This window comes from Cnephaeus nilssonii (assembly GCF_951640355.1).
Source record: "Cnephaeus nilssonii genome assembly, chromosome: 6".
NCBI lineage: Eukaryota > Metazoa > Chordata > Mammalia > Chiroptera > Vespertilionidae > Cnephaeus > Cnephaeus nilssonii.
Window position 1 is genome coordinate 31,451,524 of NC_137077.1, and position 25,508 is coordinate 31,477,031.

Consider the following 25,508-nt stretch of genomic DNA (forward strand, 5'->3'; position numbering starts at 1 on the left):
AGCAAGTATGAAAATTAACCCAACAAAAATGCTGGCAGCCACGGAGCTGGAGAGAGCAGGAGGCTTAGGTTGCCCCCGGCGATGGAGGCAGCCACGCTCCCCGCCCACCCTGGCCTGCTCCGGCCTCCTCTCAAGGCTACAAAATTTCAATTATAGAAGATAAATAAATCCCAATAAAAATGGCTGCAGCTACAGAGCTAGAGAGAGCAGGAGGCTTGAGTTGCCCCTGGCAATGGAGGAAGCCAAGCTTTGCACCCACTCTGGCTGGCCCAGACCTCCGCTCAAGGCTACAAAGTTTCAATTATAGAAGATAAATAAATCCCAGATACTAGGGCATTTGCTTGGGTCGCCGGGGGCGTGGTCAGCCTGCAAACCACCACAGGCCCCTCGCTCAGGCTACCCCACGCCCCAAGGGAACTCCCACCCTGATCCGGGACACCCTTCAGGGCAAACCAGCTGGCCCCCACCCATGCACCAGGCCTCTATCCTATCTAATAAAAGAGTAATATGCAAATTAACTATCACTCCAACACACAAGATGGCTGCCCCTATGTGGTCAAAGATGGCTGCCACCATGTGGACACAAGATGGCCACCACAAGATGGCCAGCAGGGGAGGGCAGTTGGGGGGAACCAGGCCTGCAGGGGAGGGCAGTTGTGGGCAATCAGGCCAGCAGGGGGGGGGGGCAGTTAGGGGCAATCAGGCTGGCAGGGGAGCAGTTAGGCATTAATCAGGCTGGCAGGGAGTGGTTAGGGGGTGATCAGGTTGGCAGGCAGAAGCAGTTAGGAGCAAACAGAAAGGCAGGCAGGTGAGCAGTTGGCAGCCAGCAGTCCTGGATTGTCAGAGGGATGTCCGACTTCCCGTTTAGACCTGATCTTACCAGGATCCGGCCTAAACGGGCAGTCGGACATCCCTCAAGGGGCCCAGATTGGACAGGGTGCAGGCTGGGCTGAGGCTCACATCCCCCCATGCATGAATTTCATGCACCGGGCCTCTAGTAGTATAATTAAAAGCCAATTTTAAACATCTGATAGTTGAAAAATCTAGTCTATGCGACGTGATATTCATCACAATCACCATTCCTCCAGTTTTGTCCATGTAAATCCATGTCTAATCCATATATCCAATTATCTATTCATATGTATAGTATCTCTCTTTGACCCCTTACAGGTTGTATTATAAAGTTCTGCTCAAAGACTGATAGAGTAAATATATATGAAACAAATCAACAGATTTTGTAGATCTGCTTACAAAAAAAAAAAGAAAAGGTGGCTATTTGCATTGTTTCTTATCCTTTATGTGTGAAATCCATCTGAGAATTTAGGGCAATGAAGGTTTATTTCTCATGATAAACTTGTTGCTTTCTTCAGTTAAACAATGAAAATTCTCTAATTCCTGTATTTCTTTTTTTGCCCTGATTGCTTTGAAAATAAGAGCTGTGATTTTAGTGATTGAAGTGTCCTTCTCAGTCAGTGTATACACACACACACTCACTCACACCCACACACACACACCACACACCCCTCTTGTATAGGTAGAGATATAAAAGTAAGAAGTAAAAATGAATCGCACGCATGTATGTATGTGTGTGCATGTGTGTAAGTATAGTATGTGAGTGAATGTGTATGTGTATATTCCTTTTTATTTCTTACTCTACCTTTTGTCTATTTATTTGTTATGTGCTAATTGTGATGACATTTTTATACTTGTGCATTTATTGTAAGCCACACCAAATTGTGAACATGGATAAAAGAGCCTATGAACTTATTTAAAGCCAATATGATGAAGTAGGGAGCCCGAGATTCATCAACTTTGACAAGAGCTGGGGTTTTTGTGGTCAGCAGGACCAAGGCAGCATCATTCTTTCAATATGTGCCAAATATGGAATCATTAAGACTACACAAACTATACAACCTCCTAAGATTCCTTTCTTATCATTCATTTTCCCTGACTTGCATTTTTCATTTATTAAAATGTCTAAATATTTTTCCATGGTACAACCCCGAGTTTTGTGTGTTTAACATTTACCTGAAAAGTAAAATTGATAAAACTTTCTTCAAGTCTGCCAACATAAACCTTGGTAATCTTGAAGTATCTGTACTATTAAGTGACCTTTTAGTTTTTACTTTAACAATAGAGGACTAAGATAAATCTCTAACAGAGAATATTATAAGCAAGGGTCTAAGATGTAGTTGACATAATATGCTATAATATCAAAGCTTATATATCTGTGGAATCAGTGGGAAATTAATATTGCTTTAAAGAGGACAACCTAAATTCTTTTTTAAATTTCTATAAGTTAGCAATTGGTGCCCAAAAGTTATATCAATGGCAATTTTATTTTTCAGATGTCACATAAACTATGCCCATAAGAAAGCAGATTGCTAATTCCATTTGTACAGAAGACAATGTTGCTTGAAGGATCATTTCAAAATAAAAAGGACATTTGTGTAATTATTTGAGGCCTACTAGTAATGACTGTAGTCCTGAATCAATCTTAAGATCATGCAATCACAATTTGTAAACTTGTACTCTAGTCAATTGTAGATTTGGAATACAAGGCAAAATGAATGTTTACTGAGGGCCAATTTTGGAGCAAGTTGAATAAAGTCAGTCATCTGTGTAAATAATTATCTAAATATGTTCTATGGTTTCCCCAACTTTCTACAACATGAATTTATTAAAAAGATGTCATAACAGTGATTTTTACAAACAAAAGCCTTTATTTCAAATATATTTTACAGTTTGCATGTAATTAAGATTGTTTTTCAGACTCTGAAATTTTATACTAAATTGAACAGGCAATATACAAAATGATGAGGTTTACTCAGGCCTACTGAACTCCTACAATTATTCTGCTAATATTTTTTTTTCCTTTTTAAATTAAATCAGTAGAGATGTCAATATCAATGATAAAACAACTTTCATCCTCTTGATTATATTTTGAGTAGCAACTAAATACCATTCTATTCCATATTCACTTGCATGTTTAGAACATGCTAGTAATAGGGGGAGTAAAATTGCGTGTATGTGCATTTGACTAATTAAAAAATGATGATAGGTTGTGATCAGAGCTTAACTGCTTCATTCTTGGTGGTATAAGTAGTTTACTAAGCAAACTGGTAGAACAAACAAATTGTAGGACAGATGTTTAGTCTGTTTAAGAAAACGTATCTATTTTTAAAGAACTTTTATTAATACTATTGCATACACTTTACATACTAATTACAAAGCTTACTTATCAAACAGGTCTCAGTTAGCTTTTAGGTTGCTTTAAAAACTCAAGAAAAATAAATTGGATTTTTTTTCATAAATATTTTTAACTCAGACATTGAACCAATTCATGCTTACCTTCACCTCCATTGTTATAATTGAGGTTTCAATGATAATGTCAAGTATAAATAGGGATGACTTCTGGGCTTTAAAATGTGGTAAGAATGACAGTATTCTGATTTTTTAAAATAAAAACAAAGACATGAACTTCCTCAAACACCAATAACTAAAATTGGCAAAATTGAGATAAATGGGGGGTTTCACTCCTGCCAGTATTTGTTTAGTTGTTCAAGGCACTGGCAGTAAAAACAATGTATTGTTGCATGCTAGTCCTAAATATTCCATAAGAAGCTAAAAATCATTAAGGCCAAGAAAATGTTTCTGAACTGGTGTTTCACAGGACAAAACTAAGTGAACTTTATTTGATGGGGGAGAATGGGCAGTGGTTGGGACTTTGCACCTTGGATGAGCCAAGTTTCATCATAATCAGACAAGATTTCCCCCATCAGTATGTATTAACATGTCATCATGATGCTGTTTCCTAAAGAAACAAGATGAGACCATGACCAATGTAGCCTTAGGAGGTCTATTATAAATGCCACATGGAATGTTTCTTTCTCAACTTCTACAGTAGATTGTTTTCCTTTTAAAAGAACCTCAATTCCCCCTCCCTCCTTGCCCCCCAAACATTCAGTGGGTGTAGTTTGTGTGTTTCAGTTATATTTTCAGTGTTTCATTCACCTGGAGTCTCTGAAGCCTACTGCTTTGCCACAATACATGACGTGAAACAAAGGTAACATGAGTATGGTCCTGCTGGATCAAACGCCCTCAAAAACAACCTGTGAAGAGGCATATTGAGAGCTCTTTCCAATCTCAAACTCTTGCCTCCTCACTGACCCTAAATTTCGAGGTTTGCACAGAGCCCTCAGCTTAAAGTATGGCAGGCAATAGGATCTGCAGAATGTGACTTGAGGAAAGGTAGCTAGATGCAAGAGTAAAATAGCCCCACCTCCTGGTTGTCTTGAAACACCGGATCGTGCAGTGTCATTATTTGGAGCTGCTGAAGAGCAACAGCTTTGTCTCTATCCCTAGACATTCTGATTAACTACATCTGCAGTTGGATCCAGGAATCTGCATTTCTAGCAGTTAGTTCTGAATCAGGGGGTCCACGGACCATACTTTGTAAAATACTTCTGTTAAGGTATAGAATGGGCAAAGTGTTAGTAGACTATATCCTCTTTATATGCTTTATGTTCATTTGTACCAGCTGTTATCTGACCCAGCAATACTTACTAAAAAACAACAACAACCAACAAACTAAACTAAAAGCCGTATAGGAAGTGATTACACATAGACCTATCGGGACAGAAAAAAATAACTATGGTGGAAGAGATAAGCAAAAAGCGGCCATTGGAAAGAAAGGAGACTTTTTGTGTTTAACATTTGCTAAAAAGTTGAAGGTAGAATCCAGAGGCCAAAGTCAGAGTGTTAAACAATTTAGATTATTTGTTATTCTAAATTAGACAACAACAAGTTGAAAATTATACTTCTTAGTAATTTCATAATCTGAAATTTAGATTTTTTTCTATACAAATAACAGGATGAAAGATAACCCTGAAGTGTAGAAAACCTCATCAATAATAGTGCCAACCTTTGGAAAACAACATTAAGTGTGCTTCCAGCTGTAGGATTTCTAAGTGTATTAGACTCAATTTTATATATGTACTTGTATATGGCGTATCTTTTGACATTATAGTGAAGCTATATCCCTGTCTGATGACATAGATGCATTATAACAAGGTCGGCCTATCTTTTTCAGAATGTCCACCTTTAAGAAGTAAACTCCTAGTTTTCCGTTCAAAGTCAACTTCAGGAAGTGGGGTTATTTATATTGAAAACAATTATTTTCGATACTTTCGCTCTTTTCATAATAAAACTGATTACCCCTTCATAATAATAATTGTGAAAAGAAACACAGTATAATAGGTAAAGAACACATTTGCTGTTTTTATTGGTGCCTTGCATGGCAGTAATACTGAAAAAAGAGAATGCAAAAACAAAAAAACAAAAACAGGTTGGTGGCAACCCACATCTTTTTTTTTAAGAGTACATACACTCCTGTTTTATTTTTATTGTGGCATGAATGATAACATAAAACCAAAAACATGAAAATATACAACTTATATTACACTATGTGTTATGAACAAAATATAAATCTATAACTCTATGTTATATTTACATAATTATTTATTTTATTAAATTTCAAGTGAGATGGTAGGTTGCACATACTTTGTTTTAAGCTCCAGGCATTTGATTGTCTCTTTTCTACTTTTAAAAACAATTTTTACTCATAAAATCCAAAATGTTAGAAGGACTAAGAGCTTTAGAGCCAGTGGAGCTATATAAATACTGTTATAGTGAACCAGTGACAGATACACTGGGGAGGACAGGAATCAATCAGTAGAAAACTCAACACAACATCATCTTCAACCTGGGAAACTGAGAGTTATAGGAAATTTTAAAATTAAATACTGTAAAAGCCTGTCTAAACGAAAACCTACACCCTATAAGACAAAGAGATATCTGAACCACTTTTAGTGGGCTTCATATTTTTCCTTGCAGACCCCATAGTTTTTATTTTACTATTCACTTGATAAACAAATCTCTTATAAACCTGTTTGTAAATATACAGCTGTTTATTACAATTCAATAATTTACCTATTAGAATGATTGAAAATGTAATTATTTCTGACGTTTAAAACTGATCTAAGAGGTTTCTTCTGGAACAGTAACAACTTCTGGACTAAGAAAATATCTGAAATTGGACCGTGAAATACTTAAAGATAATGATCTTTAAAGGAATTAAGGTAAAAGTTTACTCCAGAAATCAAACCTATTAAATAATTTCATCAAAGAAGACCCTTATATTTGTTCCTTGTAAGAGGATTTGGCTTCAATAATGATTATGTTCTTTGGGAGGGATTTTATACATGGTTACCTCTTAACTGCAGTTGCCAAATAAATGTTTAAAATTGACTCAACTAATTTAGGTATAAGTGTACTGAAGAGTACTTTTGTATTTTATCCAATTGTAGTAAGTAGCCAAATTGTTAGCAACTTGTAAATGAGCAACTTTAACTTATTTTTCTTCAGTAATGTTCTTTTAGATCCATATTAAAACATGACTATTTTCAGAGGAACTGATTACAACAGCCATAAAAAAAAAAACCACAGAATTTTGGCAGGATTATTCTTCTGTACTGGGGTAAGTGTGTGTGTGTGTGTGTGTGTGTGTGAGAGAGAGAGAGAGAGAGAGAGAGAGAGAGAGAGAGAGAGAGAGAGAGGTAAATGGGGAGGAAGGAAAAGAAAGTAGAGAGGAGGGAGATTATGTTCATTTTAGTTTAATCTTACTTTCATTTCCTCTACCTTATCTTTTTGGTCAACATGGGGCACAGAAAAAGAATACAAGGTTTTAAGATCCTCTAAAAAAATTATAAACCAATCAAATGCCAGAAAGGCAATGTGTTAACACAGTATGTTGCTATTCATAGCACCTTTATCAAATGACTTCAAAGCACTTTAAACATTAATGTAATTTTTTTGTTTCTTTTGGGGAAAACTAAGGCAAAGAAATGGTAACACTAGTGAGTTAGATGTCAGAACAAGAGAACATAATGCAGGGCCATGAACTTGCTTTTGTTTCAGTCATGCACAGTTTAGTGTCCGTGACATAAATGTAACTAAATAAAGTTAACTGAATTTCAGCAGTTAAAGGTCACCATTAACAATTTTCTTTTCCCTTTTAAATAAAACAAAATAAAAAAGCAAACATAAAAAGACCAAACAGAAGTGTTTTGTCAATTTACTGGTATGTGTGTTAGAATTGCTTTCAGCCTTGAATGCCATCGAGTGGCAGCTACCTGGAGCTAAAACAAAGTATTCTTGTAGCCCGAAGTCATGAAATGAAAGCCAAGTACTTGTATAACATGGGGTAAAATAAGTATCCAGCAAATGTGAGACGTGAACCCACATAAATCAGAGAGAATTTCTTAATGAAGACAGAGAACAAATTTTTTAAAAATCTGTTTTCACATTGTACATAATAACGATATAAAAACAAGTGTCTATTTTTTCTTATCCAGAGTGCTTGAAAACAAAATGGAACAAACAAACAAAAAAAAATTGGCTCTAGATGACTGTGGTAATTAAATAACTAAAATGACTGATGAGAGCATAAGTTAATTAAGATTGAATGTGACCCTCCTATTAATTCACTCCTTTGTATTAAACACCAGAACTTGACATTATTGGGGCCAGATTTTTTTTTTTTAAAGGAGAAAACTTATGTAAGGAGCAGTAAAATTATCTGGGTAAATGTGTGTGCATGTGTGTGTGTGTGTGTGTGTGTGAAAATTCATTTTAAATATCTAACAGCTTATTGGCTGCACTTCCAAATCAGAGCAGAATAAAATAGAAAGGGAGAAATAAATTATACATAACTTACTAATCTGGGAACAGCTGACCATTATTATTATTATTATTACTATTATTATTTTTATCATCATCATCATTATTACAACACTAGCAAAAAGAGGCAGTTCAAATGAAAATACAGTCATCAAAAACAAACAGAAAAACAAACAAAACAAAATCTCTGACATGCAGGATATGATCAGCCCCTCCAAGCAAAACCCCAGAGCAAGTCTTTTGAGAGAGAGAAAAATAAAAAAGGACTTTTTTTCTTACTTATATGTAAAAATCAAATCGTAGGGTTGGGTTGGGGGGTGGGGTGGGACAGGAAAGTGATGACTGGAGTTAAAATCACAGCACTTCCAAACTACTGGTTGGAGTATTTACCGTTTGATGCTTCCGCACAAATAATGGCATCTGACTTTCAATGAGTTTGCATTTATTTGTACAAGGCCCACACTGCCTTAGCATTTGGCTGGCAAACGGAAACAAGCAGTCCCGTCACCATCCACTGTTGCTCTGTCACACACTCCGCTGGAACCTAAACTTGGACTCCAGTGGCTTCCTCTGACAGCAAGGGAAGCACAGTGGCAAGGGTCCCCGGGTTCAGCCAGGCTCCATGGTGCTGGGCTGCGATGACTTTTGATAAAATCCTGCTTTTTGCATGAGATGCGCGTGGCCCACAATTCTGAAATGCAAATGGCCTCCACCGCGTGTCATGGAGAGATGCAAGATGCCTTATAAAAATCATCAGTTCCATTTCCTCAACAGGAGAGGATGGAATTTTGAAGAAAGAAGCTAATTCTCTATTTCTGGAACATGGGCAAATGTATTCAAGGAAAACAGCAATTGTTTTTTTTTTGCTTGATGTTATCAACAGGAAAAACAAACAGAAATCATTAAGTAGCAAACATTAGTGAAACCAACTGACCAGGGAGAAGGGACTTCTGGGAGCAGTTTGCTAGTAGCTTCCATATTATACATGCACACGTCTATTACACAGGGCCACCTGATTCATCCAATAGTCATTATATTAGACATTTAAAAATATAATTTCTGAGCCCTATATTGGTTAAGTTGTCATTTGAAGTGCAAAGTCAAGGTCAAGGTTGCTTCCAGACCAGTCACTTAGGAGGATGTGGGATTTCATCCCCAGGTGTGGGTTTAACTCACAATGGTCCAACGTTATTCCTATTAGTACCATAATCACACACATACATACACACAAAAATCCAAGATCAGAAAATATTTTTCTCTAAATTTCTTCTCTCTCTCTCTCTCTCTCTCTCTCTCTCTCTCTCTCTCTTTTTTTCACCTGAGAACAGCACCTACAGTTTCCATTAAAAAAAAAAGAAGTCAAATCTCACCAGCTGCTGGTATTTTAGGTTTTTCAAGGGATTGTCTAAGATATAACACTGTCCTAACTTAAGAAGGAACAGGAAAAAGAAAAGAAAAGGAATGAACTGGGTCAACACGTCAGTACAAATTTGGCACTTGCTCAGAGATGTAGTGTGGTGTGCAATAAAGTCCTCTAAAGAAAATACGTAATTGCTTATTTTGTGATGGATAGCAAGGAAGTTAAAAACAGGCTCTTTTTCCCTCTTCCCCCCCCATGCACAGACTTCCATCTTTAAAATATAGAGATGGAGAAGGTGGAAAGAAGTAAAGAGAAATTCATCTTTCTTTTTTTCTGTCAGGTGCATTACAAAAATAAAAAATAAAAGGAAAGAAAAGAAAAAAACAGAAAAGGAGGAAAGGAAAAGGAAAACCCCCAGAAAACCCCCAAAAACAAAACAAAACTTATTTCTTTTTAAAAATTGTAGCACAAAACAACAAAACACATTCACAAGCCACTTGTTGGCACTGTGTACCTGAGTGAGAATTTCTAGAACATTGTAGAACAAACAGCCATAAAGTTTATTAAAAAAAAAAAAAAGTTGACGGGTAAGACTTCAGTGCTTGGATGTAGCAGCTGAATTACTGGCATTATTTTACCCATAGCTTATTTCAATCTCTTGTTGTTGATATTGTTGTTTGCTTGTTGTATATATTTTTTTCCTTTCCAAGCCTTTTGAGGCTGAGGTCTATTAGTCAGCTGATGTCCCAACTATTTAAGACTAACAGTTAAAGTAACAGTCAGTGTATGAGAAAGTTAATGTGCTTGGCCACTGGTAAGGATGAACCAGCTAGGGCTTCTTTAAGTCCTAAAGTCACGGCAATCTTTGACCCTTATCAGTTGGCTTGTCCTGCGATATGGTTTTCACTGTCACTCCCATAATCTACATCTGGGTCATCCTCTTCCTCATCGTATTCATCATAAATTTCTCCGTTGATGTCCTCAGCCTGTATCTCTTCTTTGATATGTGGCTCCTCTCCTTTCACGCCATAAGTGCTCTGGATGACGGGCATCCCAGGCTCGGGGCTGCTAGACACGCTCGAGTGCTCTGAGGGCAGGTGAGGGGAGGGCATCCCAGCCATGGTGATGGCTCCAGGGTACACAACACCAGCAGTAGCGATGGGGATCTGTGCTTGTTGCCTGTCAAAGAGAAATGCCCCAAAAGAGACGGTGGTGAGTGAGTAGTTAGAGGCAGGCCTTGCTATATAATTAATTTGCTCAGTTTGTCCAACGCTAAGGCAGTGATTTTCATCCTATTGCGGGTAGAATATTATGGGGTGCTCCCCCTAAAAAGGTAGGAAAAGATAAAACATCCCGAGAGCTGCATTTTTAAAAATTGTTGACTCCAGCCCGGCCACTGTGGCTCAGTGGTTGAGAATTGACCTATAAACCAGGAGGTCACAGTTTGATTCCCGGTCAGGGCACACGCCTGGGTTGTGGGCTTGATCCCAGGTGGGGGGCATGCAGGAGCCAGACAATCAATGATTCTCTCTCATCATTGATGTTTTTCTCTCTCTCCCTCTCACTTCCTCTCTGAAATCAATAAAAAAAAATATTTAAAAAAAAACTGTTGACTCTATTACAGATGTCCCCAGTTTCCTCCCCCTTTGCCTCGCCCTCCTCCAGGCCTTCACCACATTATTGTCTGTGTGCCTGGGTTATGAGAGCTGCATTCTTCATATATACTCATTTCAGAGAAAGGAAGAGGGAGAGAGAGAGCAAAACATCAATGAGAGAGAAACATCAACTGGCTGCCTTCTATACACCACCTCCTGAGGATAAAGCAGGAAACCTGGGTATGTGCCCTGCCCAGGAACAGAGCCAGCGACCTCCTGGTGCATGGAAGGACGCTCAACCACCTGAGCCACACAGACCAGGCGAGAGCTGCATTCTTAATTCAGAAGAGAACTTTCTCATTCACACCTGCTTGTGCCCTAAATAGAGTCCCTAATTTGTGTGCCCTACAAAGATCACCTATGTGCCTTGATCACCCAGAAACCTCTCTAAACCCAGAAACCGGTGTTTTTTTTCTTTTCAAATCATTTTTATGTTGTATTCTCTCAACCAAATTGCTAGTTGTGGTGGCCTTTATCTCTGTGAAGCCTTGGAAGTAATGAAAACCAATGAGGAAAAGAACCAGTTAAACTTCTGAGTTTTGAAGAGCAAACTTCAAAAGTCATTTACTTTCAGATATTTAGGTTTTCAAACCAGCCGTTTACAAAGCCCATGGTAGAGCCATTGTTCCAGGGGCTCGGAGTGCATTGACATGGTTGGACTCTCTTCCAGAATCATGTTGGGGGGGGGGGGATTTATTCTCTGAAAAGACACTGTGTTCAGGTTCTTTTTCAACATCCCGCTTTGCCAACGAAACAAGTATGTTTCCCATCCCATTCAATAGAACAGGAGCGTTTTCATGATAAAACACCACGGAGCGGTCCATACCCAACGTTGAAGTATTGCCGCATCTCCTGCCGCCGGTTCCGCATGATCGCCTTGTATTCCCCGATGCGCAGCTTTTTGCCGTCCACGAGGCAGGTGCGCTTCGGCCTGGGCTTGTATTTGTAGTCGGGGTACTTCTCCAGGTGCTGCTTGCTGAGACGGGCTTGCTCCTCATAATATGGCTGTTTCTCTAGGTTTGTCATAGCTTTCCAGCGAGACCCTATGGGGAAAAGAAGGTTAGGATTCCAATTTGCACAGCTGCCGAGGATCCTAAAAAGATACACCTGAGGACAAGAACATCTAAAGTAAAAATGTTGGCCCAAAACCCAGAAGTACGTAATTATGTTTTTGATTCCTGAGCTTTGACTCAAGAGGCGAGATTCCGTCAGGATGGAGGTGTTAGGGGTTCTGTCCTCAAAGAAACTGTGCACCCGAAGGTACAAACGCTGGGCAATCGATGTTATTTTTTCTGGCACGAATGAACAATGTAGCCAAACTGGCCCGGTATGTACTTAACAGCTTATAGGTAACTTAATGGATATATCTTTCATGTCTACATTAGACCATGGTAGAATTCAAATGTGAACTAAAAAGTTAATGCAAAAACTCATTACATATTTTGAATCTGAGGTTAATTATCAAGTTTTGAATATTTTTATGTAGGGGTATATTACTACAAAGGTTTCTAATGTTTATCCTATATAAAAAAGCTGTAATATGCAAATGGTAGTTACCCTGTGAAACATAACGACCGACTGTGTAACGACCAGATCACCGATCAGCAGGAGGGTGGGGCAGCGAGCTACAAGCAGGCGGCAGAGAGCTATAGGAGGGGGCAAGGCAGCAAGCTATGAGGGGGGCGAGGGGGAGGGCGGAGGGAGCTACTGGAGGGCAGCAGCGAGCTACTGGCACATGGATTCGTGCGCAGGGCTACTAATTATATATAATTGTCATTCTCTCAAAATGTTTGCATATATTTACAAGAATAATCATAGTTTAAAAATTCATTTTATTACAATTTTAATTATAAAATATATTCATGAACATGCACTGTTTACTGTGTGCTAGGGACTGTGCTACAATTTTACATAAATTGTTTCATTTTATTTTTCACCACAATCCTATAAGATAGACAGCTTTTATACCTACTTCCATAGATTGAAAAAATTGAAGTTCAGGTAGATGAAGTAACTTACCCAAGCCCACACAGCTATTAAATTGCAGATTTGTGACTCAAGGTCAGGTTTGATGGAATTGAAAGTATGCAACAATGTATGTCTTTACATACTTATACCCACCTACAAAATATGCTCTAGCCGAGGTCAGAATTACATTAACAAGTAAGGAAGACTTTTAATAAAACACTTTCAATAATATATAGAGATGTTACTTCCTGTGATATAGTATGCATTACTAATATTAACCCAAATTGATTTGCCCTCCTTTTCACTTTCAATTTTGTTTTGTATTTAACTAGGAACGCAAAAACAACTCTTGAAGCTTAATTACAAATAGTTTATGCTAATTCTCAATAGAGATAAAATTTAAAGCTTAGCTTCTATCAGAATGGCTATGTGTAGTACTAAAAGGAGTCGTAGGAATAATGTTTTTTATTGAACATGTGAAAAGAATCTATTTGCAGATGGAGTGTGTTTATCTGCAAAAATTCAGCTCAACCTTTTTCAAATGCAAAAAGAGCCAAATAACCAAAATTAGGAGATCCCTATCGAATATGTATGGGCACTGCTGCTTTTACCTGCCTTCTGGAGTCATCTAAGCAAGATCTTAAAAGCTTTCAAACGGGTTCATTACTCAGACATAACTCCACATCTCAAATGCAAATAGCTCCTATTGAATAGTTCTTGCAGGGAATTCCCCATCATGGGCTGTTAACTGTATTAAAGGAACACGGGGAAGGGACAGTAGCTCTTGCTTTAGAATTATTTCCTGCTGGGACAGATGCTGCATGGGTGGGTACTAGTATATCCACACAGGTGTTACAAAGATTTATAAACACATTTTTCCAATCCAGGCAGTCGATATGATTTTCTTCTATTTACAACAGAAACAAGGTTACAGTTCAAATAATAGAATTTATTTTTCCATTCCTTTATCAAACTTGTGTGTAATTAGCAGTGTCCAACATTGTTAGTTATAGGTACAGGCTCAGATCCCTTATTGCCCAACATTACTCTCCAGAAGTACTTGAAAACCATTATGTTGTTCTCATGGCAAATAAATACACAAATAAAACTATCACACTATTGAACTCGGGATCAATTCTTTTTGTGGAGTTTCTTGTAAGTATGTACAGTCTACCAGAATTTTGGACTTCATATCAGGGACTGAAAAAGCGAGCTGAGCAAAATAAGTTTACTGAATAATTATAGGAATACACTAAAACATGGGTCAAGAATGGTTGACCTACAATTCACTGGCTACCTTTATCACCAACCACACAGAACAACAACAACAACAAAATAGCATTTTCATTTTGAATAGAATGGCCAATGATTCTTCCCAAAGTCTGCATAGTCTATAAGTTCAAAAAGAATACGTTTCTCTAAGGAAAGGAACTGTTTCTGCCTCAGAGTAACCTGCCTTGGTATGTGAAAACTCTTTTTTAGATTTCCCACTCCGTGCATGATGCTGTATTAATTACTGACTATGCAGCGGTGAATTGTTAATGGTCCTTCTCTTCTTGCAGGGGAGAAAAATATATTAAACATCTAATTATACAATTTATTATTTTAATTATAGTTAAGGAAAGTACAGGAGGCTGTAAGAACATATGGTAAAGAGGTGGAATCAGTCTTCTGTAGGTGAGGAGGGCTCTGCTGCAGAAGTGACTCCGATAGGTATCAGAGAGAGAAGAGCATCCTGTGGGGGAGGAATGGCATGGTCAAGGCCTTGCAGTAGGAAGGGGGATTAGAGGAACTTAAAGAAAGTTGGGTATGGCTAAAATGCAGAGACAGAATGTGTGTGTGTGTGTGTGTGTGTGTGTGTGTGTGTGTGTGTGTAAGAGTTATAGCTATCTATAATGAAAGATGAATTAATTTTCAGAGAAGTTGGCTTCTAAATCTGGCATGACCCAGAATCACACAATATTTAGACATTTACTAGCATAATTTCTCTGGAATTATCGCTAAATTCTAAGATACATTTTAAAATGTTACCAGAGCATAGTTACTAGTCCTTTTAAAATTAAAAATTAAGAGAGTTTAATAATTTTCCAAGTACAGGTCTTTTTATTTCCTTGGTTAAATTTATTCCTAGACATTAACATTTTTTTTTTGCAATTGCAAATGGGATTGTTTTCCTAGTTTCCCTTTCTGATAGTTCATTATTGGTGTATTTAAAAAAGATAGCACCCTGGCTGGTGTTGCTCTATGGTTAGAGAATCAGGTCGTGCGTTTGATTCCCAGTGGATGGCACATATCTGGGTTGAGGCTTGCTCCCCACCCCCAATCAGGGGTGTGCGGGAGGCAACCAGTTGATGTGTTTCTCTCACATCGATGTTTCTCTCTCTCTCCCCCCAACTCCCTCCCTCCCTTCCACTCTCTCTGAAAAGCAATGAAAAAATATCCTCAGGTGAGCATTAACAACAACAAAAAAGATAGCTTAAGCACTGACTGGGGTAAAAGGCTAACTCTTCCATTTACTACAGAGTACAACAGTGTTTTAGTTTGGTAGCAAATGCCATTTTTACTTTTTAGTAGTAACTTCTGAGTAGGGTTAAGCACATGACAAGTTAGGTTTTGGTTTCAACGGCTTTGCAGGTACAACCCCTGTATGGAACTGCGACATGAACCCCTGAAACACACTAGAGGAGAATGGCAGGAAAGCGTTTCCTATATTTCCAAAAGCATGAACACATCAAACTGATTTGGCTGTGGCTGGTGGCTTACCCTGGACCATGTACAGGGAGTAAGTTCCCTCTTTCATCAGAAGACTGGCCTTTTACAATTAAAAACAGAGAAGGACATGTGGGTATTCCTTCCAATGACAAAGAGGAAGATTCAATACAAAATGTTTGATGTTCAAAATAAAAGGAAAAAAAAATATGGTCTCGAAGTGCTTCTTTCCTGTCCAAATCCAGCAATACAATAAAAATGAAGCGTTTGAGCTGAGCAACGTTGTCATCTCCATGGAGTCTGTAATGAATTTGCACATTTTACTCCAACTACTGTATATCTAATCGGAAAAAGATGTCCCCCATTCCCTGATCTAGTGCCAAACAGTAAAAGGTGATTCCTTATGTTAACAATTTCAGCAGAATGGCTTATTAAAACCAGATTTTAGGGTATTATAAAATGCTTAGAAACCCTTTAAAATGTCAACTAGGATCCCCAGAGACTACGTAAAATGTCAACCCAGCTCAAGCGCCTGTTTTAAGCAGAATGAATTAGCGGCATGCTGTCGGAGGCTGTTATCCAAAACAATCAGTAAAAAGGAAAACATCAAGCTTTCTTTGTACTTTTATATGAAATGGGCCATTCAGAATAATCTTGTGGATATTTAAAGATCCCTTATTTATTTGAAGCTATGACTAAATATTGAGGTCCCAAACACCTCAGTGTTTCTTTTTCCTGTTGTATCTTTAATTAAAACAATTTCTCAATTTAGTCTGAAATTAGGTAGCACTCTTTTTCATATAATCTGTTATCATATATTCATGTGGTTATTGTAATATTCTTTCCTTTTAACCAGAAAGGAATTCTTTTAGCTAGTCATCTTTTTCCCATAAAATCTTTTGCTAAAATTTCCTAAAATATTTTACATCAAAACTCATATTTCTCTTATACTTAAGCTAAAGTTTTAATCAGTGATTATCACCTTTTTAGTATCCAAACATATGAGTTGATGGATATAAAGGCAATTTAAACAATCTTAGTATTTAGTTGGATTTACTTTTACAGTTTGGGATTTCTAATTTGAAAATGACTGATATATTAAAATATGAAATATGGTTACATAAAGCATTTTATTCTTTTCTAGAGTTTTTCCAAATAAAACAGGCATAGTGTTTTTTTAAAAATGAAAAATTCCATGTAGAAGGTAGAAGATAGTCATAAAAATGGAAAAATAGATCAGAGATGATAAGAGATGCAAAAAAGTGTGCATTTCCTTTTGATCAGTCTCTCTCTCTCTCTCTCTCTCTCTCTCTCTCTCTCTCTCTCTCTCTCTCTTTCTCTTGGTTAATCCTCACCCCAGGACTTTTAGAGAGAGTGGAAGTGAGGGGGAGAGACAGACAGAGAGAAACAATGACTTGAGAGAGACTCATGGACTGGTTGCCTCCTACAGGCGCCCCAACCAGGACCAGGGATCGAGCCTGCACCTGAGGTATTGCCCTTGATGGGAATAGAACCAGGGACCCTTCAGTCCCTTGGCCAATGAGCCAAACTGGGTAGGGTTGATCAGTTCCATTTTTGTATTACATATTTGATACATAAGTATTCATATTTTCTATGTACAAGCTTCATATCCCTTTTATAATAACATTCATTTAAAAATCTCAGAATCATTTCAGAGGAAAACTGAGACAGAAGTTTAAGTGTTTTGTATTTTTTAAAATTTTATTTTTCAAGTATAGTTTATAGTCAATATTATTTTGTATTAGTTTCAAGTATATAGCACAGTAGTCAGTAATAACTTCGCAAAGTGTTTCCCCAATATTTACAGTACCCATCTGGCATCATGTCTAGTCATTACAATATTGTTGACTGTATTCCCTATGTTGGACTTTATATCCTTGTGACTATTTTGTAACTATTAATTTATACTTCGAATCCCTTCACCTTTTCCATCTAGTCACCCAAACCCCTCCCCTTAGAGGAAAACAACTTCTTTCACATGAGCCAATTTTTTGCTTCTTTTGCATATGGGATTTTAAGTGTGGGCCAAAGTTCACATATAAATATAAATAGGTTAATAAAGAGAACAAGAGGAGAGTAGAAAAAAAAACATTAAAATATCAAAATGATTATTAATACCCCATAAAAAAGAAACTTTTTCCTAGTCTTAGTACAAATATTTCTAGATTTTTGAAGAAGAGATGGTATTACAATTAATATAGAGACACACAACTAAGTCAGCTGTAATAATGGGGCACATATCTCAACAAACACAGACTGTTCCACCATCAGAAGAAAAGGCTCAACGATGGTACTTATTTTCAGACTAGAGGCCCCGTGCATGAAATGCATGCACAGTATGGTCCCTAGACCTCGCTGGCGATCAGGGATGATCAGGTTTCCTGCCTCCCCGCCTCCCGACCTCCTCCTTCCCTTGCCACCTGCCCCCTGGTGGTCAGCGCACATCATAGCAAGCAATCGGACTCCTGGTCTCCTGGTCAAACTCCCGAGGGGACAATTTGCGTATTAGCCTTTTATTATATAGGATAAGCAGATAACATGAGCTGGATGGCCTCCAAACCCCATATCTTTCAACAAGACCAGAAGACAGAAGTGTACATTTAATCTATACATCACTTAATGATTTTCTTACCCAATATCTTGCTGATGTTGGAGTTGTGCATGTCAGGAAAGGCTTGAAGGATTTTTCTTCGTTCATCTTTAGCCCACACCATGAAGGCATTCATTGGACGCTTTATGTGGGGTTCATTGCTACCACGCCCTCTAGATTCTCTATAAATCCTTGATTCTGATACTCCAGCACTTCCTAAAAATAGGACGCATTGATTCTCATTAGTGTTAAAACTTTTGACATTTCTGTTCCTTGCATTACTGTTTTTCAGACTATTAAAATATCTGAAAATACAAAGTACATGTGATAATGGTACTTCCAGTTCTTGAGACAGATGCTTGTTTATGAAGTTTTTGTGATCAGCCTTGTGGTGACAAATGCTGTATTTGTATTTTTAATCCATTTATAATATATTTCCCTTTCTTACAATGGTGGGTTATTTCACCATTTACTTTCAAGAGCCCACAAAAAACTTGAATATGTGATCTTTGATGCAAACTGGATAAAGAATAGTTGAACTAGGTCAATAGACATGAAAGTACTATAGAAATATTAGGTGAAGAGGCTCAAAAATTGTGAAACACTAATATGTTCGACAGATTGGATGAGTACAGGCAAGTATGTGTCTCTGCTACCTAAGGACTATCAGAACATAGAGTATCCATGCTCCTTTCCTCTCTCTGAAGTTATATAAATAAAAATACTGCTAGATCAAATTTTGAGGTTAAACTACAATATAGACATTCTCCTATAGTGTTTCTGGCTTTTCTTTGAAATTATGTGCTAATAATAAATGCATAAAATATTCTGATACAGCAATGATAGTCTGCTTCCCAAAAGATATTTGCAAAATACAGGAAAAAAGACAAATAGCTACATTGCTATGGTTTCTTACCAAGTCAACAGCCACATATTTAAGGTGAAAAAAATTTCCTTCTCCTTTATTTTGCCCCTAATGTCTGCCTAAGTTATCCAGAGACCCACTGAAAGGTACATTCCAATCAACAAGACTCATGATGATAAAACATGACCAAGAGTCATAGTGGAACCTTAGGGAGCTGCCCTCACTCCTCTAGGGTTTATGTGACTTTGTAGAATAGCTTCAGCAGATTAAAGAGCTTCCAGAGGTTCCTGAGTTTAGGCAAAAAAGGGAAAAAGAAAAAGAGAAAGAAGAGAGAGAGAGAGAGAGAGAGAGAGAGAGAGAGAGAGAGAAGATGCTGAACACATGGAACTCTGACACTAAGTTTTCCAGGGCTATCATTACAAAATATGGAAGAGAGAGAGATTGGTAGCGTACAAAATTTTAAAATAATTTGAGCTTTTTAGAGCATATATTACTGATAAAGCACTTTTCCCCCTTCTCGGTCATATTCTTCCTTTCTTTTCTTAATTTGAAGGAATAGGAGTCAACCAAAATTACATACACTTGAAGACCTCTATAGCACCACACCAAAAAACACAGCATATCATTATTTCTCATTCATTATATGCTCTTTGGTCTCATGAAGATTGGGAAGTATTTTGCATACAAGCATGACTGAAGTCAACAAACAACAGTAACAAAATTTTGATGTTTTAATGCCCATTACCTTGCGTATATTTTATCATGCTAATACAACTTAAAATTTATGAAATGTGGTATGCCAGTAATTGTTTTTTTTTATTGACAAAAATGAGTGCTAATATATGGCAACATCTTTCTAAAGCGAGTCTATAACTAGCAAATGATCATTTGCACATCTGTTTTTTCCTGTTCTTACACCTTACAGCAACATAAGCAGTAAAGTGAATGTTATGTGACTTCATCAGAGCTAAACAAGCTCTTTGCATGTACTTAGGCCAGGTTTATCTTATCCAAGCAAAGTAGAAAATAGAAGGAAATGTTTGGATACAATAGACCAGTAAAACACAGACTTTTCTTAGATATCCAATAGAATAAAATTCAGTTTTGACATAATTATCTGGTTAAATGCTCAAGTCTGGCTAGTCCCTTGGCCAATGAATTGGACTTAAAAGCAGAATTGGCTCAAGGCACAAATAGGCACTGGTGTATTTTGGGAGATCCAAGTGAGCTCATCTGTCCTAAAGTATGGTTTGCCTTGGTGCGGTCTTTTCTATATGCGAGCAACTTCCTCTGCAACAAATAATAAATGTGAGGACAGTGCTCTTCCAATGCACACGTCACCTGACACTGGAGAGACCTTTCCAGTTGGGGCTCAGTGTAAGAGGAATAGCAGCACTTTCTTCTTTTCCCCTTTTTGCTGTGCTATTAAAATTGGAACATCAGTTTAATTAGTTGTCACTGTAGATGTTTAGAATATTCAGAGAGGATGCAGGCAACAGAAGTCTCGAGGCATGTGAGGAAGGCAAGAGGCTGGTAGCCGGAGTTCTACTTTGGTTACAGAGTAGGCAGGATACGTCAATGTATGGTAGATAGTGGGAGAGGGAAAGGTTCCAAAATGCAAGAAACCATCGTAAAAATGTCCTCTGAACGATGTGTTCTGGCCAGGGGTTGACAAATGAAAACTGGAAAATGAGCTTATAGATGCAAATTTCTGAAAAGTTTGTTTCAGGTACAAGAAATAAGGAAGCGAGAGACAGGGTAGATGGCGATTAAGAATATTTGCTTGGAATCATTTCATCTTGAATCCAAGACCTGTCTCTGGCACTTGGGAAAAAATGATTCAAAATTCCTAAGGGCCAATCTCTTTATCTGTAATCATACTTATCTCACAGGTTGTGCCAGGGATTAATGAGATGATCAATGCAAAGTTTCAGCAGAGTGCTTGGCACATGGGGACCGCTCAGCACACATGAGCTCCTATTGTAATGGTATATTTTTTAGTAGTTGTAATTGTACTAAATGGACACTTCTGCACACTACTGGAATACATATCAAATCTTTACAAACCATCTGAATCTCCACTCATATTAAAATCCATCATGGCATGGCTAAATTTTCCTTCTTCATTCTGTTTAACTGCCAGTTGCTGAGTCAGACTCTCCAGTGTTGTTTTTTCCTAAAAAAAAAAAAAGTAAAATAAAAAATATATAGTGAGAGTTCAGTCTGTAAATGATCATTATTCAAAGACATTTTTTTCTTGGGCCATAGGTAATACATCGGCTTTTGGAAGGGATGGGGTGTTGATTTATTCACCTTTGTACATTCAGCACATTATGTAGTTGAAGCAAATGATCAGCAGGATTTTTGAAGGAATTCTTCTTATTCTTAGAATCCCCTTTAAAGTCTTGGTATTTGGACATGTTATGCCCAGAAAATAAATGCTGGGATTCTTGGAGATAACTTTCCCAAATCATAACATGTACATAGACATTTCACAAAAGCAACTTGTTTTGTAACATTTGAAATGCCTGCCTTATTTTAAGACAGACAGTAGAAGTATAGAAATGGCATGGGACCCAAAGACAGTCTTCCAATAGTCAGGTGACCAACTGATAGAAGCATAATTCACAGTAGTGCCCTCTGGTTGCCATCTCCTTAAATGCCATCTGCATTCCTCATGCAAGAGGAATGAGGACATTTAAATATTCATTGCTAATTGCTTGTCAAGGCTCCATACATTCAATGTGAGTGCCTGCTACTTGGACCACAATTTGGTGTGGATTGCTAAGCCAAAATATTGAGCTGGAGAATTATTTGAGCTACAAATACACCAAAATTAGATCTGTAAGGAAATCAAATAATTTAAAAGCATGCAGTGCATGATTTGAATTCATGGAGAACATGCCATTACAAACAAAATTATTTTCAAGGAAAATATAATGCCTAATCTAAACCACAAGAGATATTAAACCACTTCCAAATTAACTGAGTGAGTTTAAGAACAGAAAAAGCATACAACAAAAGGTTTACAACTTTCTCTAGCACTCCCCATCACTGCTCCGAGGACAATGTGGTTCCAAAACAGTTTTAAGAAAAGCATCTGTTGGATTTCATAAAATTTGCTCATATTTCTTTATAATTATTCACCTTGCTTTCTGAGAAACACAAACATGAATTGAACAAGTGAACCACACACACTGCGGAACAGCTATTGAAAACATAAATCTTCACAGGAAATAATCAACTATTTAAGATAATTGTATTACAAGTAAAGGGCCCAGGTAATGTTCCCACCAAGAGACAAAGGGTTTCGAAATTAATACAGTACATGTTTTATCTCTATACAATCTCTGACAGTATTACAGTTGTACATACTAGATTAAAAATTCTCTTAATTTAGTGGCCTTGGAACTTCTGTTTTCTATTTGTCAAATTCTGTATATGATTTAGTAGAAAAACTATTTTGAATTGTAAATTATTACAAAACTAGAGGTCCGGTGCATGAAATCTGTGCACTGGTAGGAGGTCCCTCAGCCTGGCCTGCGACCTCTCACATTTCGGGACCCCTCAGGGGATGTAGCAGTGTGCCAAGTGGCAGGCGGGTACTGCTCTCACTCATCCCGGCCTGTTGCGCCTGCTGCCCTGGAGTCAGGAGAGGCTCCCAACATGGCAGCTGCACTCACCAGCCATGAGCCCAGATTCTGGCTGAGTGGTGTTCCCCCTGTGGGAGCACACTGACCACCAGGGAGCAGCTCTTACATTGAGCATCTGCCCTCAGTGATCAGTACGCATCACAGCGACTAGTCATTCCAGTCATTCACTCCTAAGGGTCACTTAGGCTTTTATATAGAGAGATTATACTTTGATTGGTTGAACAGCCGACTGGTCGACCCGACACTTAGCATATTAGGCTTTTATTATATAGGATACAGTAGGGAAACTGGGAATAAAATAATTCTATCAACTTTAGTTCTATAGGATTATCTAGTGCTAACACTGAAATACATTATCAACTTAAAAATGTAGATCCTGTCCCAATTTGTTTTGTGTGTATAGTTGGTATTTCAACTGCTTTATATGTTCTGGATTTCTTTTGCTGCGTCTGCTGTTTATGTTCAGCTGAGCTCAGGAGCACCAAGGATACCAGCTTGACAGACTCTCATAATAGTAAGTGTAGTTGTTAAAGTACAAGGTAGTTATGTAAAACACAACAACACCTTCCATCAACATGATCCCCAGGTCCATGAAGACTACTGTACTGTCTCTGGGTATATACTAAGCCTGGGTTACCTCTCAGGTTTTGATTTAACAGTGTATATGACAATTGTGCTACATAATTTCTTTTCTTTTTAAAAAATATTTTTATTGATTTCAGAGAGGAAGGGAGACATAGAAACATCAATGATGAGAGAGAATCATTCATCAGCTGCCTCCTGCATGCCCCCTAGTAAGGATCAAACCTGCAACCTGGCCATGTGCTCTGACTAGGAATTGAACTGTGACCTCCCGGTTCATAGGTCAGTGCTCAACCACTGAACCATACTGGGTGGACTGCTACATATTTTCCAGAGAGTTTTCCATTCTGAAGTAAACGCTTTCAAGAAGAGAAACCAAAATGAAGCTGATCAGAGTAGAAAATAATGAAATGTTAAGTGACTTTTAAGGTTCTGAGTTCAGCTGTATGGATCTTGTTTCATCTTACCAAGAGGCTAAAATTAGCAAATGATGAGTGAGTAGGAAAGTCACAACCAGTTTTATAGTAAGTAACTTCTAATTATCTATCTCTAAAGCACATAGTATATACACAAAATGACTCAATTAGTTACCCATAAGTGGAATTTATAATACTTCTCAAGAAGATATCAGTGGGAGATAGTAGAAGTTAACATGGTAGGATCTGTTTTTTTTTTTTTGTGATCCTTTGCCCAGTCATTGACAGTTGATTGGAGGAATTGGAGAATGTATGGAGTGCCTTTAATTAAAATATCTTACAATAGCATGTAAATCAAAATGGTAACATTGCCACATTTTAGAAACCCTCTCTAACAATAAATTCAGAAGACCTTAAAAGAACTGAGGTAAGGAAGATATAATAAAACACAAGTGATTATATGGTAAATATATGGTATATACAAATATAGTGCTTATATGATAGTTATTACATAATTCCATATAAAAATTAATACTGTAGTAAAAGTTTATATTTAGTCCTTATGTATAGAGATATAATAAATGTACATGTGGCTAGAAGTCTAGATAATATACTGAACCACCAAAAAAATGAGACTGATTTAAGAATAGTTCTCAATGTTTAAATTTAATCAATTTAGGCATGTAGGAAAAGAAAGTATCAGCCAAATGTTATAAAGCATACATGCTAATACATTGGGAAGATTCCTCTCATTGTACTTCTTCCAATCCTACACATCCCGGGCTGTCTCTTTCACAAGCGTCTACTATGTTCTACTATGTCTCAACCATTTGAGATTCTGTTCCTAGGGTTAAATAGTTCCCATCCCAAAAGCCTCTATTCAAGTGTGCATATATTACTGAAAATGGTAATATTTCTAGTCTCAAAGTTCTTATAATCAAATCAACTCTTTCTAAACTGAAGCAGCTGAAAACAAATGAGGGCAGTATGTATCAGGTAAGAAGGGAGTAAATACGAAGATGTTGAGAATGGGAACCACCGAAGAAATTGAGTTTGGGGAAACAGAAAGAAATGTTGATGGACGGAGGTGACAATTTTTTATCATATTCAATTTCTCAGTTCCAACAGGCTCCAATGAAAGCACACTAACCAATAATTTGTACAAATAAGGAGCACTCCATGCCCCCACTTTTAGGTCAGTGTTCTGGAACACAGATCTAGTTATACTTTACTGCTCTCTTACTACTATCCAAGCACTGATCTGAAACTGACAAGGTAGCTTCTCTCTTTGTTATCTTTTTTTCTATTAGTTATATAACAAATATCAAAGACAAACACATAACCTATATAATAAAAGCCTAATATGCAAATCAACCAAACTGCAGAATGACCGGTAGACTGACTGGTCACTATGAGGTACACTGAGCTTCCCCCAGCCCGCAGGTCCCAGGCCAGCCAAGGCATGTGCCAGCAGGGCCCTCCTGATCACCCTGCCAGTCACCCTGCAGAGGAAGGCGACTGGCAGCGGCTGTAGGGGGCAGGGCTGGCAAGCAGGCGGTGCCAGGCTGGCCAAGGTGGGTGCCAGTGGGGGGCCCCCCATTACCCCACCGGTTGCCCCACAGATTGGCCCTGATTGCCGGGCAGGGCAGGCCTAGAAACCCCACCCATGCATGAATTTCGTGCACTGGGCCTCTAGTAAGACATACTTGCTAAAATTCTACCCTGCACTGAGTAATTTCAGAGTAGAGGGTGCAAAGCAGACTTATTACTAAAAAGTAGTGAAAATGAAATAGTCTTGAGGATTTATAAATTAAGATCAAAGAAGATGACCTGTATGCTTTCTCTCTTGAATAAAAATGAGCAATTGAATAACAACTAGATTTCCTTTGAAAAGATGATTCTTATGTGGCCAATGAAATTTTATAAAACTATGTAGGTTTACTAAGGTG

General features: G+C 37.8%; 1 protein-coding gene across 7 annotated transcripts in view; it reads right to left on the bottom strand.

Annotated features, from left to right (window-relative positions):
* Positions 1 to 5,313: 5,313 nt before the first annotated feature.
* The window catches only part of SOX5 (SRY-box transcription factor 5), a 950,952-nt gene continuing 930,757 nt past the window's right edge, over positions 5,314 to 25,508 (bottom strand). For all 7 annotated transcript variants that reach the window (XM_079773594.1, XM_079773592.1, XM_079773591.1 and 4 more), the window contains 4 exons: positions 20,976 to 21,084; positions 18,086 to 18,259; positions 11,582 to 11,798; positions 5,314 to 10,279 (listed from right to left, as the gene is read on the bottom strand). In XM_079773594.1, the coding sequence (XP_079629720.1) occupies positions 9,976 to 10,279; positions 11,582 to 11,798; positions 18,086 to 18,259; positions 20,976 to 21,084 (804 nt within the window). In that variant the 3' untranslated portion in view covers positions 5,314 to 9,975. The remainder of the gene's footprint in view (positions 10,280 to 11,581; positions 11,799 to 18,085; positions 18,260 to 20,975; positions 21,085 to 25,508) is intronic.